General features: G+C 37.7%; 1 protein-coding gene across 1 annotated transcript in view; it reads right to left on the bottom strand.

Moving 5' to 3' along the window:
* cntnap2a (contactin associated protein 2a) overlaps positions 1-16694 on the bottom strand; it is a 228974-nt gene that overhangs the window by 60583 nt on the left and 151697 nt on the right. Inside the window, exons 11-13 of the mRNA XM_056737624.1 lie at positions 13954-14060; positions 12316-12435; positions 11577-11777 (exon numbers count right to left, since the gene is read on the bottom strand). Coding sequence (XP_056593602.1) covers positions 11577-11777; positions 12316-12435; positions 13954-14060 — 428 coding nt within the window. The remainder of the gene's footprint in view (positions 1-11576; positions 11778-12315; positions 12436-13953; positions 14061-16694) is intronic.

Genomic DNA, 16694 nt, shown 5'->3' with positions numbered 1-16694 from the left:
AGCTAACATGAGAGTTGTTTTTCCAATATTTCTAAATATACTACAATTTTTTACTTGACAATCTCAGTCTTCAAATGACTTACGCCCTGGTTTGTGCCATTAGAAACTATCACAACTATCACTTTGTCACATCACCCCTCAAGGCTCCAAAATTCCTGTGTATTAAAGTAAGTGATTCTCTCTATAAGACGTTTTTCACTTTATTTTACAGCTCAGCAAAAAGTAGATCTATTACCTTATCAAATACTCTGAATTGTGTTGGGTTAAGGGTTATCGTTTATCATTTCCTCGTTCTGTACCGTCTGGCACCCTTCACAGATAGACAGTATTACTGTCAGAGCGATTAATCATAGATACACAAGTCGGTCGGCTCAAAGAGAGCTAACTCTGTTCTGACATTGCCTTTAGTAAGATGGAGAGATGTGCCATGCATAAATTGAAAGATTTTTTTAAAGCATAAGAATGCATTACAGTTCATCACAGAGTGCTTATGTGCTTAATAACAGATCATTTAAATATTTGTGGGATTTCTTTGGTTAGCCAAAGTATCTTTACAGTTCACTTCCCAACGTTAAAAAAAGTTCAGTCGTTTAGCAATTCCAGTGGGTAAAAAAGTCTGACAGAAAGAGATAAACCCCTGCTAGACAGTTTCTCACAAGTTCATCATCTTCTGGTTGTTAAAATGCCCCGATGTATTGTATTAATCCTGTCTTACAGGTAAATCCCTTTGTTTTTCTCTTTCATCATTCATCTTCTGAGCTAAATAATAAGACCTTTAAAGCAACACAGAACATTATATTGCATAAGAAAACGGTCTATTGCAACATCTAAACGAGAAAAGAGAAAAACGCAAAATATTTGCAACAGCCTAAAATATCGCTCTTCTAAGACTAAGGCAGGCATAAGACCCGCTGTTCTGTGCTGTAAAAAATTGTAAGTGCACTTTTTCGTTTAAATATTTGAAAGTATATGCACCCGCTGATGTAAAAGCTAAAAACAGAACAGGCTTTCAGATCACACAGTTGTAGAGCATTTTGCATCTCTCAGGAAGTCTGGATCATGATGAGATGCAAGCAGAGTGTGAAGAGTCTCTACAGATGCACAAAAAATGCAACTGTGTCAACCTACATTTTCCAAGAGAGCGGAATAAAATGACAAAAATTCTGTTTTTCATCCCCTCACTGTACGGAAAGAAAATGTTTTGAAAGCGGAGAACGCCGAGTCTTGCTAAAGTGTCTTTGATTCTTCCCAACACTGAAGGGAGAATCAGCACACAATGGCACTGTATGAATATAAATCAAAAGGCGCTGCTTTTTAGGTGCCAGCACCTCAAACAACCAAGAACTAAATAATACTGACTGAAGTCAATGAATAAAATCAGCCACATTTATTCATCATATTAGCAGCCTTATGCCATCCCGCACTATACTTATTCATATTGGCATCAGGTCGTTAAAATCACTAAACTTAACCACACAAATAAAAGATTATGAATGATGAGCATGATGCAACACACTGTATCGCCACCCAGCTGGACAACGCTCTGACCAGCACAGACAATTTGGTTTCAAGTACATCAAACACTAATATGCTTTTTCCCCAACTTTCAACATAGACAGAAATGAAAAAGGTAAAAGCTGTTTATCTGGAATATAATCCCAATTTGAACCGTAAACTAACCCGGAACCCCTCGTGCCAGAAGGCACAAACAGGGCTGACCATGTTGATAATGAAGCAGCTTGTGTTGTCCTGAACCATCTGGAGCACATGAGGCGAACTGTGGCGTGGCTGCCCAGCGCAATTAACTGCGCCTTCCTCTTGCTTTTCTGCTATCACCGCCATGGGAGACAGACTGCATCCCGGGTAAAGTCCATCCTATTGTCCCGACTAAATTTTAATTTCTGCTCACTGAGTTAACAGCACAGACGCCCGTCACATAACCGTGGGCGGTGAGCTGCGCTCAGGAGCTTTGCTCCCTGTAACTGTTACTTGCTCTGATAGAAAACCAATGATGAGAAAGCATAGACTACTCTAAAAAGGCACAAACAAGCGTTTGGAAAGGAGTAAAACTACCCTGTCCGCTCTGGTCTGAGTGAGTGATAGTTTGACTGTCTGATCTCTGTCACCCGACTAATTTTCCATTAACTTTGATATGAATAACCGAGCGTGACCATTTAAGACATTCCCCTCGTGCACCAAAGCGGTCTGAGAAATGACATACGATGGTGTCAGTGAAACATATGACAACATTATTGAATTTAATGACGCATTAATATATGCAAATGGTAATGTGTATTTCATGAGGTAAATGATTGGATGAAGATGTTGGTTTGTTGCCTGTTCATTAACTCACAGTAAGACACACAGATCTCCATTGAAAACCACAGAACCCTCCAGGCTTCCAACAAGCTCATATCAGGCAGGAATTGAATCTATTTCTATTATATCTGATGTACAGAAGCGTGCTGATGAGACTTCAAACATGTCCTCGATCGTCACATCAATGCAGCTCGTATCAAGTTAACCGGAGTAAGTGCGGCGATACCTTGCATGGTTTAACATCACACCGAATACACCCGTGGACTTAAGTCAGGGGGGATGGCATATTAAATTTGACAGGAATGTAGGTCTGGATAGCAGATCAGTCGTGTTTCACTGTGTGAAGATGAGGAGTTTCCGCTGGCAAAACATTGAAAATGTGTGTTGGCAAAATATTCCAAGTGGCAAAAATGTGACCACTTTAAAGAATGGTCAACCCAAAAAGTGAATCATTTACTCACCCTCGTGTCAGTTCAAACATGTATGACTCAATCTCCTGCAGAACATGAAAGAAGAAATTTTGAAGAATGACAGTTACCGAAAAACAGGACCGTTCGGTTACCAACATTTTTCAAAATATCTTCTTTCGTGTTCTATGGGAGAAAGAAAGTCGTACTTATTTGAAATGACATGAGGGTAAGTAAATGACAGAATATCCAAATTATCCATGTTATACCATGATATATAAGCAATATTATGGTATTAAGTGTTACTTTATAGCTCTATTCTCAGCCATTCGTTAAAAGTAGTCCTCGTTGTCTATACTGCTTAGAAATTTTAGAAGACACACATCTGCAGACACAGTTTAATAAACATTAATGGCAACTCAAAATCTCCTGAGTTATGTAATAGTGACCTTTGAACTATAACATTTCGTTCTGGGAAAACTCTGGAAACACGGGTAGTGAAAATTAGATGTGACCTAAGGCAAATTAAAAATGGGAAAGGTCCATAGCGCTGCTTTACTTATTCATGTCATTCAAAAGAAAATGGAATTCATTAGTTTTGGGCCCTAAAATTCAGCCACACATGATAGAGCATAACATCAGAGACTCACAGGAACGGTGCATTTGTCACACCCCTGAGGATCTCTTGCCTAATTAAACTTCAGCTACTGTCATCATGTCCCATGTGGGAAAGGGCACTTTAGAAATGCTAAACGTATTTACATGGTACCTAAGCAAAGGTGCATCCAATAGGACGTGTACGGTTGACTCGTCTCTAAATAGGATCGCTCAACGACAAAACAAACAGCTCGGATCTAACATTTGCTGAAGATTGCACCTGAACAATGCGACCTGAAGGGTAATACTCGGGACTGTTATGGGAAATTAAGTTTAATCAGATTTTTTCTGTCATTGCAAATGTAAATATCGGATTATCAGTGTCATGTTAATGCTGAAAGGGAAGGTTCACAGCTTCAGATTTACAAATCCGTACCTCCTATGAACTGCAAAGATCAAGACAAGACATGTGAGAAAAAATGATTGAGCTTTTTATGCCATTTGTCTGTTCACACCAAACACAATAGTTATAAAGGCAAGTAGGCTAATGCTAACTACATTAGCGTCCACGCCAATGGCGGCTGAAGTTATGTTATATTTGACATTATGGAGTGTCAAATTTTAAATGCATGAGAAATTAAATGTTGAATTGATTCGGATTAGCCGTCAAGGCTTCATCGTTCAAAAGTTGTCCAAATAAACTTTGAAAGTAATTTTATCAATATGTATAATCCTTCCTATCATTATTGTTATGGTTGTGGTGTGGACTCCGACAATTTCTTAAAGGAACAATACTGGGCTTAAGGAGGATCTATATGTCCACATAAAAAATGACGCTCAAAACTGCTCCGTCACACAGCTAATATTAGAACAAAAACAACAACATATCTTGATTCTTACAAACAGAATTACCAACGTTATTTACATACTTATCCGAATCAAAGCAACCTCCTCGGGGGATCTTTCTCTCTAACGACTCTCTACTGGAAAGTATCTCCATAGATGTCTATGTGTATCTCTGCTAAAAGCCTTAGTACCGCGGGTCCTAACGCGCCTCTGCTGGAAAGACTTTATAATATTACCGCAGGTCCTCAGGCTTTTATCCTTCTTTTTATTCTTAAAATCCACAGACCATTTATTTTATGTAACAAATAAGACATCACTCTTTCTACAGTCTTTCTAATGCCCGCATATTATCTTCCATTCGTCATCATGAGAAAGATATCTTTTTGTAATATGGTGGCCACCGTCGGGTTTGGCCTGTGCGATTCACTGCAAATCTATAATACTATGCTAGTGGCTGCTGTAAATCAAAAACTGAACCTTTAAAGGGAAAAATGAAAAATGACTCACCCGCTTGTCATTTCAAACCAGAGCACAAAAGAAGATTGTTTGAAGAATGCAATACAATAGAAGTGAATGAGTACCTCCGTTGTTCGTAACATTCTTCAAAATATCTTCTTTTGTGTTCTGCAGTAGAAAGAAAGTCATAAAGGTTTCAAATGACAAGAGGGTGAGTAAATGATGACAGATTTTCCATTTTGGGTAAACTGTACCTTAAAATAAAAAAAGAATATTAAAACTTAATCTGTATTATCGCTAATGGCCCAATAGGCCAATCTTAAATGTTTAATGTCACTGCATTGTACAAATAAAACTTATCAAAGCACCTACAAAAGGTTTTAGGTTTTTTCCTCAGATTTTCTCCTCTGCTACAGTGGGTAATTTCACAAAACTATTCAGGACCATTTAGGAAAAAAAACATTCATAGCATTCCACTTTTAACCGTGGCTCGCACTGTAATTACACCCATAGCTAGAACATTACCGACCAAAAAAAACCATTTTAGATCACCGCAGTTCATTTTCACGTCTGTTCTCACTTTAACAGAGTTCCTGCATCAACCTCTTACTTTGCATCTCATTATGCATTTATGCCGTATCTGTCTCAATATGAATAGTCTGGTGGTCAAAGGCCAAACGGTTGGGTTCATGTCGAGTAAACCGAACGACGACAAGTTCAGTTTGAGAGTGTCACGACAACGAATCGTCTTGGGAACTCTGATAATTTCAGGGGCACAAAAGACCATCTGCATTTTAATGTGGGTATATTTCTCTTTAAACTGTGCACCATGGACATGCTCTGATGACTCCGATATAACATTATAGCAACAACTCTCTATACACTCTATACAAAGACCAGCACACACATAAAAACACACATCTTTTCTCTTAATACGCAGACAAGCACACAAATCTAAGGTTAACAACAAAACAAGAGGAATTCACTAATAGCAGAAGCCATTCATTCTGATGGCAGCGCAAAAGCAGCTATTACGTAGTGCAGTGTTTAACTTCAACTGTAAGCAATATTATAGTTTTAAAGGACAGATTAATACTTGTCTTAGTTACTAGAAGCTTCCTAGTTCAGTGGCTTGAAGACAAAGGAACACTTAAGGGCTCGGCATAGCCCAGGCGAATTGCGCTTTCGTTCTGCGTTTTGGGGTGAAACAAAGCCCGTGCTAGCTTAGTTTTGTTTTAGAGTAGTCAATAAAGTCTTGTTTGTATTTAAAGAGAATTATCTTGTCATGTTTACCGTTTAATGTCTTAAAATGTCGATTTTGCTATCTTGCTTAAATACGTGTTTACTCCATATGTCTGATTTTAATATCCGCTGAAGAGTTGATAGTTACGGCCTGTTTAAATGAGCCCTGGAGGATTCGTTGTTCGGTCGCAAAGAGTCGATTCTTTTTCCCTTACACAAGTAACAGGAATCTTAAAGGCATTTTGATGCATCAAAACTTTAGAACTTCAAACTTCTTGCTTATTTTTGAGATGTGAGAACAGTTAATTGAGCTGTTAATTTATTTCTGTCTGTGCTTTCTGTGAGAAAGTGCAAAACACTTTACACTTGGGGTTTGGTGGAGATTTGTAGAATGGAAGATTGCAAGTGTGATTTGACTTTGAAAAAGACAGAAATAGATGAGCGCAGAATCAACCCCCCCCCCATTCTGCTCAACACACCCCGTAGAGTATCTTGTTAATCATACGGAGCGCTGCCCTTTGCGGTTTCCAACATTACATACGGCTGTAAAATCTTTATGTCCTGCGAGATCTACAACCGGAATAAAAAGAGCAAATCACTTCCAAGAATCTAAATATACAGAATTCGGTAGTTCAGCATATCCCCTTGTACACAACACATTGCATTAATACAAAGTTTCAAAACCAAGAAGCATGAAAATACTTTTTTAATCAATTTGATTTAAATCACTTACAGGAACAGTTCTTCAAAAAAAGACAATTATATCATCATTTAAACACACACACAAACACATGTCATTCATTCATTAATTTCAAACCCCCTGTTATTGTTGATGTGAAACCCGCTTTGGAAAAATCATTTTGATGCTTACCGTTCACTGTCATTAAAAACTGTTTTAAAATTCTCCCTTTGTGGTCAACAAACAAAACAAGAGCATACAAGTTTGAAAATAAATTTAAGTTAATACAGACAAATTGTGCAGTTTCGGACGAATTAGTACTTGAAATGATTTCTTTATTTGCATTAAAGTGTACACTTAAGCATTCTTACCTTTATTACACTTCAACACAGCAGCCAAGACCAGATCAGGATAAACAAATATATCATCCGAAGATGCCAAATGGGGCCTAATTTCATCTCTAAATGGGAGCTGTTTATGTTCCCATTGGACTTTGTGCAGCCTGTTAGAAAAATGTGTTTACACTAATGCTATGGCCAGGTACAACCCATTTGTTTAAATAAATAACAAACAGGACTATGAGGTTGCAACAGTTAGGGTACAATAAAATGCAATAAAAAAATTTGATCGAAAATCTGTTGCTATTTATTCCATCAGTTGACATAAAATGATCGTGATAAATGTTTTTCTTTTTGAAGACTGAATCCAGTATTGGCTCACATCGTTCATATGTCGACGTAGACATTCACACTAACACACACAGACCACCATGATAGTTCCCGGCTCAATGTCTGTCCTGCTCACACAATCAGACACAGTTTCCCGATGACAATGTACTGTCTCTTTATATTGACCAGCCAAAAATGAAAACACTTTTCTCAATTCATCACCATCATACACAATTTCCTTTGTATGACAGCAGAGGTCTTATCATAATGGAAAGTGGTTCATTTAGCTGTAAGGAGGACAATTTAAATACAAATGGACCCCTGGTGCCTCCGAAGGAGACGCGGAGTAAACAAAACGTCACTGTTGATTGTGGCGTAATGGAAAGAGATGACAAATGGACATGTACAGCAGGAATCTCTCAACTCCGTCCACTGCGCACATCTAATGGAGGTCAAAAGGCGCGAGGACGCTGGGGAACGGCAGAGCAATAAGAGACACAAGAGACTGGAATATAACAACCCGATGGCTCACCCATGTGAGGGCTGAAGGCATCAAGGAATTAAGACAATTATAGCTTAACTTCCCAATTACCGAACTTAATGCACCCTGGTTGCAATTCAGATTTAACGCTTCATTTGGTCGCAGAATGCCAGCCCTCCTCGTAATTTGATGAAACCTGACAGTCAATTTAGATAGCATATTTTGGGAAAACGTTTTTTTGGTTTGCCGTCTCTTCGTATGTGACTGGATTCGACATGGACTTTATCTGTAAGCTGTTTTTTTATAAATCTTCTAAAAACAGATGTTTAAAGCGATAGATTGCTAAAAAAATAAGCTTCTTCTTACTTATTCATTCTCATGTTTTTCCATCCCATTACAATCAGTGTCGGGAAACATTATAATGGGTAACAAATTACAATACTTTAACTTCCATGGAGAATATTGTTTTAAGCAAATATTGATGGATTTGAATCATTAACATAAGAGAGGATCAGATTGATGTTCATGCATTTGTATTTTTGTGTTTTCACAGATGCAACCCATAACATATTTTTTCTAGTAAAAAATAAACAAAAACACAGTTTTTTAAAGTATTTTTACCTTACTCCAATTCGCAAAGGTAAAAAACAACAATTTATAGTTTGAGCCACTGGGTTGATGTCATTTGACCTTAAAAAAACATAAAGATTAAAAAGTAACATGACGTTTTATAGTTCTAACAGGGGTTGCAATTTAGAGGCAAAAGTTTGTCGCTTTTGGTCAACGTGGTGTTTTATTTACTCATCAATTTTGACTCGCATTTGCCAAATATTAATTATTGACCACCACTGACAAACAGGTTAATAGCCAAGATGTTATGAACTAATGCTTTTCTACTGAGCATATGCTCCGTCAATCTGGAGCAAATGTTGCGATTGACCAAACTCTTTTTTCTTCAATTGGCAGAGTAGCATGCTGTGATCACAAAGCTTGAACAACCAATGAAGAGTCAGACGATCTGGACATTGAACATATTTATATTTAAACAGTTGATTCATTGAAAACTCACAATAGCGCTATCACGCATTCATACACATGGGGGGCACACAAACACTTCAGGGGGCAGCGTCCATTCTTCTAGCTACTGTAACGCTCCTGCTTGACAACACAGCACATAACTATGATATCTGCTCTGATTGTCCTTCACCGAGGATTAATGAAGAACAGAGGACAGAACTGTAGAGAGTCAAGCTAATGGCCCAGCGCATATCACCAGCTACCATTCACTATCATCAGCTCATGCGTATGATTTATGTATAATTAACACACTTAAAGGAAAGTAAAAAACTTAAACATTTCTGCTAGATTAATCAATTTCAATTCTGACATGTATAAGTATTTATACGATATAGGAATTTAAATGAGTAGGTACTAAGAATATGAATATGTGTAGTCCACAAAACTATAGATTACAAAAAATATTGTCAAAATTACAAAATACACTGTTCTTTTTGACATTATTTTCAGACAAAACACGTGAAACAAATTGTGATGCTCAAATTGAAATGTTAATGCAGTGCTCTCCTCACTGGACATGTAGAGACTCGCAATTGTTCCGGAATAATTTCCTTTGGAAAAGTAATAGCACATGGATATGGACAGTTATGACAGAATTGTCCTTTTCTGTTTCTACTATTTCTTCAATTTCATCTTTATCCAATAAAACTTGCAAGTCTCTGCATGTCTAATGCGGCCTTGTGGAAAATCAATGCATTCAACATATTTCCTCCACACACAGAAAGAGAGAGGGATTCAGCACATGCCTAATTAAACACAAGCAATAACCTACTGTATATGAACTATGGAAAGCAAGCAAAGAGAGACGGAGCATAGTTAAAAGGTAAGTGAGTGAGAGACCCAAAGGCAAGATTCCACAATAAGAACAGAGATCTTTCCCAAAGTCAGATTAGCATTAAGAACATGCTTGGCGGCCCTCAACATGCAGCATGCTCATTAATAGATTAACATCAGCACCCAGCGTCACAGTCATGCTGCAAATTATTATTGCTAACTGTAATCAGAAATTGGGTCCCTGGAGTGCCAGGGGATAGTGGCAAAGACTGGCAGAGCACTGAAGCGCAAACAAGAGAGAAGGTGAATGACCAAGATCTGCGGGTTTAGATAAAGGGGGAGATTAAAAAGTAATCTTGTTAATGTATAATAAGAGATATATTTTTCAGATATGTATTTGGACGGTTTTATACCTAAAAAGATTCACATGAGATCAAATTGAATGCTACTTTTTAACCTCCTGGCAGTTCTTTTCTACATCGTTGGTTCCAAAAATCATCTTTGGATTTTTTAATTTGATTGTTAAATTTGCTGCATATACTAGATGTTTTCAGAGCAACAGCATAAACAAACGTTCCTGCACATGCATGCTTTTGTGCCCCAAATTTAACTTCCTGTACACATCCGCAAAGAATGCCGGATAATCCCTGTAGATTATTTCTGAAAGCAAGTTACATTAGCTAGCTAGTTCAAAGTATGTTTAGCCAGTATTATTTTGGGTTACCACCAGTGGAAGAACCGTTACTTAGCTAAACTTAAATGCGACAAAGACATTACATTTAATGCATTGGGTAATGTTGCTGTGTTTGAAAGTAAGTAGTCTGCCAAATTGTAAATCCGAAGGTGAATGAATACCAAAATTATTGGCTGGAAAAAAGGGAGTCGACTCGGAATCACGCAAACCAGTCGTCCCCAGTCTGATTCGCGAACCGCCAGCGATTTACTTCACTACATATAGTCCCCGCCTACGTTTGCTAGGACTGCCCACGAAAACTTCACTCTTCTCTCCCAAACACTGTAGCTCGTGAAGCTCATTCGCGGTATACCAACCACAGCAGACTAGACCATCTAACCAATCACATCAGACTATGCTAGCGGAAAGGAGGGGATTAGACGGATGAATCACGAAACGAATCATTTGAGAGTCAGTAAAGAAGTAAGGTAAGAAAAACTGCCAATTATTATGAAATAATAGTGTTTTTACACCTATGTACATTAACTTGGTTGGACACTCCATAAACTAAAGTAGGACCTTAAAAATGCTTAGTTATGTACTCTTTAATAAAATGTCCGTACAATACAATTAATCACTGTTATAACTGTTTATTTAATACAATTATTATACAATTCAATATGAATATAAATTGGTAAAAAAAATTGTCATAATATCAGCCACTAGCCAGACTTATAAACAAACACAGACCGGAAGATATCCGCGGGCCAGGCGCATGCGTCCAATGAAGCCATAGTTTATACTAAACTAAAAAAAATTAAGCCAATCAATTTACGAATATAATAATTTGTAGATGTAGTTATACTTTGTCTAAGTGAATTGTTATTCAACCAAATTCTTTCTACAACACACAATAGCCTACATCTAGCACCAAGTACTTATCAAGTCCAGCTGTTAGCCCACACATATGCAACAAGTGGGCAAACACAGTAATTCTCTTGAAACCGTGCTATCATAAAATAAAGAGTGTTCTGGAAGTATTATTGCACTTCGAGAGTTGGGCAAAGAGCCAACAAGTGTGGGATCTAAGCCCAGAGCGGGGAAAGTGGGAGTGTGTCAGTGACTGGGGGGCTATTTAGGTTGAGATCCTTTTCACAATCAGTTTACCCTGTTACCAAGACACTTGACCTTCATTTGTTCTGGTGGGAACTAGCGCTATGGCTGGATAATTTTTTTATTTATTTGACATTTCAGTCTTAGTTAACCCTCTAACACCCACAAGGAAATAGCATCCAAGTCCAACGCCAGCACTTGTATATACACTAACACACACACACACATGGCCATCTCTCAATACCTGGTGTGTTGAGCAGTCGTGACATTCGGCATGCGTAGGCTATGTGCTGTTCACAGTGTTCAGCACTGTTGGTTATAGCTGTGACCTGCTCCATAGAGGCGCTGTAGTTGAGCTGAAGTACAGTCCTTCTCTCCCGACTGGAGCCTGTTACTGCCGTCTGTGCCGGCAGGTTATTCACCACAGTCGTCCACACCTTGTCTTCTAAAACACATGGATACCATAATGGTTATTAAATAGGTGAACTGGAAGTTAGAAAAGCCTCTTTGTGTGTTCCAGAGATACGGTGTACGTATGGATCCGTATATTCCAAGATTTTATTCATTTCAATCTCATATGACGCTTATGAAAGATTCTCTCCGTGAAATCCCCCACATCCTTTAACTGTAATCTTTCCTTCCAGCCTAAAAAAATTACAAAATGTATCCATCAAATAAAAAAAAAAATTCTGCAATGACTAAGTCGCTGTTCTGATGATAACATTTTTATGTCCCTACATGTTTTTTGGATTAGAAGAACTTTTAGCAGTGCCGCCCTAAATAGAGAAATGCTCGGTTGTCTTGGAAACAAATGGCTTGAGATGTCTTAGTGATTGATTCTGCGGATACCATGGTGTGTTTTGGGAATAAAAAGATGTCTCAAGCATGTAATCCACGGCTTGTTTTATTAAACAGGTGTAAGGGACTGTTCTCTAAAAGCACTTTGATAGTGCTGGGGTACACCACGAAAAAACACTCTTTACCCGTCATGTTGCAGATGACTTTGAAGGGGCCTAAAGGTCCACTTCCATCTGGGTCAATCCAGTAGGCGTCTGATGATCTGCCCAAGTGCTTGTAGGCCTCACAGGACTGCTCATAAACCGCTGCAGGGAATATGAAAAGTTACGTCAAACAACTTTTAAACAGACCAGCTGAAGAAGGTTCTGGCGAATTCATTTTTGCAATCGCTTCAATTAAAACCCTTCATTTCGAAAATGAGATCAAATTCTGTTTCTATGTAAATTCTCACACAAATTGGGGGATGCAGGCTAGCAGTGCAGAACTAATTAAGTGAACTAGGAAATTAAATTACCAATTCTGTATGCACTATGTTTGCTTACTGAGATTACAATCTGACAGTTTCACCATGGTGTTCTAGCAAGACATTTGAACTGATCTTCCAAAAGTTGGTCCCAAATTACAATATTTTCACTTTGGATGAAAATCATAAGCTTTAAATGCTGAGTCTTGAAATTTACAAATCTAGTTTAAGTGCACACAATTGTACTGTTTGTATGCCTTAATATTGATCAGTATTACCTTTATTTTGTGTACGGCAAGATTAGTTCATCTTTATCGACGTATGTGCAACCGGTCCCACTTTGTATCTTTCCACTCTCTTGTTTATTTGATCTCACTTCAGGGGTCACGTAAAGTTCCTCTTTGCACTGGTACTGAACCATCAGTGAACCATCGCAGCTTTCAGAAGCAATTCCAAAAGGACTTCACAGAGAATACAGTAGCCCTTTTTCTATGAATCAATATGTTTAAAGAAACAAAACACAGGAAATAGAAACCTGTGGAGATTTAAATAAGTTATACTGACTTCAGGGAAATGATGGTCAGATAAAAAGATACCGTAAACTCTTTATTACAATATAGATGCGCTATTGACTTTCTATTGGTGGACAGGATTTTTTCAAACGCACACCATGTTTTCAGTCATAATATAAAAAATGCATTGACTTTGCGCTATTGTCTCAATTTAAAAATGATATAAATATATATATGAATATGAATTATTCATGACTTTCCACTCATGTTTAACAAAGCTGTTAAATAAATGATGTTGATTTAAAGTGTAAAGAGCAAACATGTTGAAATAGAGCTATCAACAATCTTATTATTCCTGATCCGTGTGATGTCAAAATATCATAACTAGACATCTCATACAATTCAATCAATTCAAGAAGCCCTTCACATCACCTTCACATGTTAAGCACATACTTAAATGCAAAGCCATGAAATTTCTCAAATAGTTTTTTAGATGTAAGCTAACAGAACTGTCACACGTTCCATGCATAATCCATAATTTCAAAGAAAATCCTTTTGTTCTTCTCTTTTGTTTCTATGGCAGTGCATGTTTGTTGCATGTTTGTTGAATCTTAGTGGGAACTTTTTATACTGAGCTAGTGATATTTCTACATCACATCCCTAAGGTCAACCCTTACAGTGAATGTTTGACATTTTTAGAATTTATATAAAACATAGTTTTAAAGATGGAGGGGTCATTGACTGGACCCCAGAATGCAGCTGACACTAATTTCACACACAAACACACATTTCTCTGTTAATAATCAAAAATATACAGACATACAGTACATGCAAATACACATACTTACATGTATGACAGGTGGCTCCTGCATACCCTGTCCCATTACACATGCACGTAAACCCATCCCACGTCTGACTGCATCGGCCTCCATGTTCACAATGGTTTGGCATACATCTGAAAAAATATATAATAATGTATGTTCATCACACATACAGGCAATTCATCTTAAATAGAATATCAATGTTAACAAATTTGCTTCAGTGGTGTTTATCCACATTTACTCTAAGGGAAAGCATTCCTTTATTTAACTTTGTTAATACACCTTGGATATGGGAAATACATTACTGAGCGTCAGCTCAGAATAGTTAGAATGTGTTGGGTATGATGATAATGATGATGTCATCATTTTACTTCATACATACTGTACAACTCGATATATGTCATTCAATCATAACAACTGTTAAAAATGATGATGACAATGGCTAGTTTTTGTATTTATATAAGGTAATCAGGAAACTTTACACATTAAATACTAATTCCTGTTTAACCAGCTAATCTATTTTCCTGGACTATGGGAACACGTTGACATTTTCAATTAAACAAAGAGCCTATAACTTCAGCCTCAGGAAAAAATAGTTTACTATTCCCACCAAGCCAAACACACATTTTCAAGATTATCAAATTGCACAGATTTGCCAACATCTTTTCTCTTAGTCCAACTGAAATCCTAATTAAAACGCCAAAGTTTAAACAATTAATGGCTTCACTGACTTTCTCCTCGATTTAATTAAGAAACAGTCTTCATCGAAGGTGTTTTCAACTGGTCAAGGATAAAAACTCCAATCTGGTGAAGCGATGCTTGTTCGCTGCCGAGATTGTGTTGAATTTAAGCTGTCCATTTCCAGAGTTTCCTACACGGTCCTGCCAACTGCGTGTCAAATCCATTAACACGGCAAAACGTGGTATAAAATGAAATTAGGGAACAATCCCCTTGGAGCTAATACTCATTAGGCCTGGGCCTCATAGGAGGAGCTTTGACAAAGCCTCTAACAATGACCCTTAAGTCTTACAAGTTTTGCTGCAGTGCTATTGAGGGACTTTTTTGGGGTAGTGCTGTCAAAACGAAGTTTTCCAGAATGTGAAATGCCTAGATTAATTGGGTTACCTCATTGGCCATCTGTGCCGGAGGAGAGAGGTGCGGTGACAAAGTTTATAATGTTCATTAATCAAACTCCAACAACAGAACGGTCCCTGGAAATCTATGTGGGCACTGATAACACAATTCAATAATAAAACTTCAGTCAGAGTCAACAGCAGCATGCCACTGTGAGATAAGACATGCGCTATATTACCAATAGTTACCAATAGTTTTTGGAAGCATGGACATCACATTCATTTTCGCTTTTAGAATGTTCAAAACCTAAAAATCCACATTCATTCAAAACTGACCCTATTTACTCTGTAAGCACGCATTTGTGGCGAACAATTCTGTCAAAGTCACAAATTAAATTGTATTTTCTTAAAATGTTCTTAAATTAAATTCTAAAAATGCAGTTTAGCTCTGGAATGGCTTATTCTCTTAAAGGAATAGTCATTCGAAACCTGTTTGACTTTCTTTCATCTGCAAAACACAAGAAGATATTTTGAAGAATGTTGATAGCCAAACAAACTGATAGCCAAACAACACTGGCTTCCTTTGACTTCCATTGTATGCAAACAAAACAACTTTATAGAATATTTTTTTTGCGTTCTAAAGAAAAAAAGTAATACAGGTGAACTACAGGTGAATTTCCAGGTGAACTATCGCTTCAACCCCACCCTCAAAGTGTGAGGTTCTTTACTGAATAAAATTCCCATATTTCTAGATTTAATCAATTTGCAATGGAGAAAAAAACAAGCGACAACTTGCTTATTCAATATTCAATATTCGGTTTCATTTACATTTCATTTACATATCCAAAGCGACTTACAAATGAGGTAAATAATGGAAACAACTAGAACAACATAAGGACAACAAAAAGCACAAGTGCAATAAAACTGGTCTCACAAAGCCTACCACAGTATACAGAGCTACGTTTTTTCTATATATAGAAAGAGTAGAAACGAGATTGAAGTCAGAACTGATCGGTCAGTTACTGACGGAAGAAATATGTTTCAGCCGATTCTTAAAGATGGCCACAGAATCTGCTGATCTTGTAGCAGCGAGCAGATCATTCCACAGATGAGTAACCGATCCTGAGAAGGTGTGTTGTTACTTTGCAGAGCCGATCCTGAGAAGGTGTGTTGTTCCTTTGCAGAGCGTAGGGATATGACGGGTACATAAATAGCGAATGAAGATAACGGGGGGGGGCCAAACCACTGATGGTCTTGCAGGCCAGGAGGAGAGTCTTGAATATGATGCGAGCGACTATAGACTAGCAACTAGAGAGGAGTGTGCTGTCTTTGGTTCATTGAAGACCACTCTTGCCTCTGCATTCTGGATCTTCTAGGTTTTGTTGTGCAAGCAGGAAGCCCAGACAGTAGCGCATTGCAATAGTCCAGTGTGGACAGAAAGAGAGCCTGGACTAGCAGTTTCACTAGGAAATTCGTCATAATACTGAATTAACTAAGTATTCAGTACTTTCAGATTTTAGGCATCAATACCTCCCTTTCATGGCACAAAAACTTCTACTCTTCCACAAAGGCTTCCACTAAATGTTGAAACATTGCTAGTTGGGATTTGCACCTAAAAGAGCATCGATAAGATCAAGCACTGGTGCTGGATAAATGGGTCTGGCTAATCCAATTGATCCTATAGGTGTTAAATGG

The sequence above is a fragment of the Triplophysa dalaica genome, chromosome 23, assembly GCF_015846415.1.
Source record: "Triplophysa dalaica isolate WHDGS20190420 chromosome 23, ASM1584641v1, whole genome shotgun sequence".
NCBI classification, from domain to species: domain Eukaryota; kingdom Metazoa; phylum Chordata; class Actinopteri; order Cypriniformes; family Nemacheilidae; genus Triplophysa; species Triplophysa dalaica.
The sequence above is the reverse complement of the archived record's forward strand: the minus strand, read 5'-3'. Positions and strand labels throughout refer to the sequence as shown.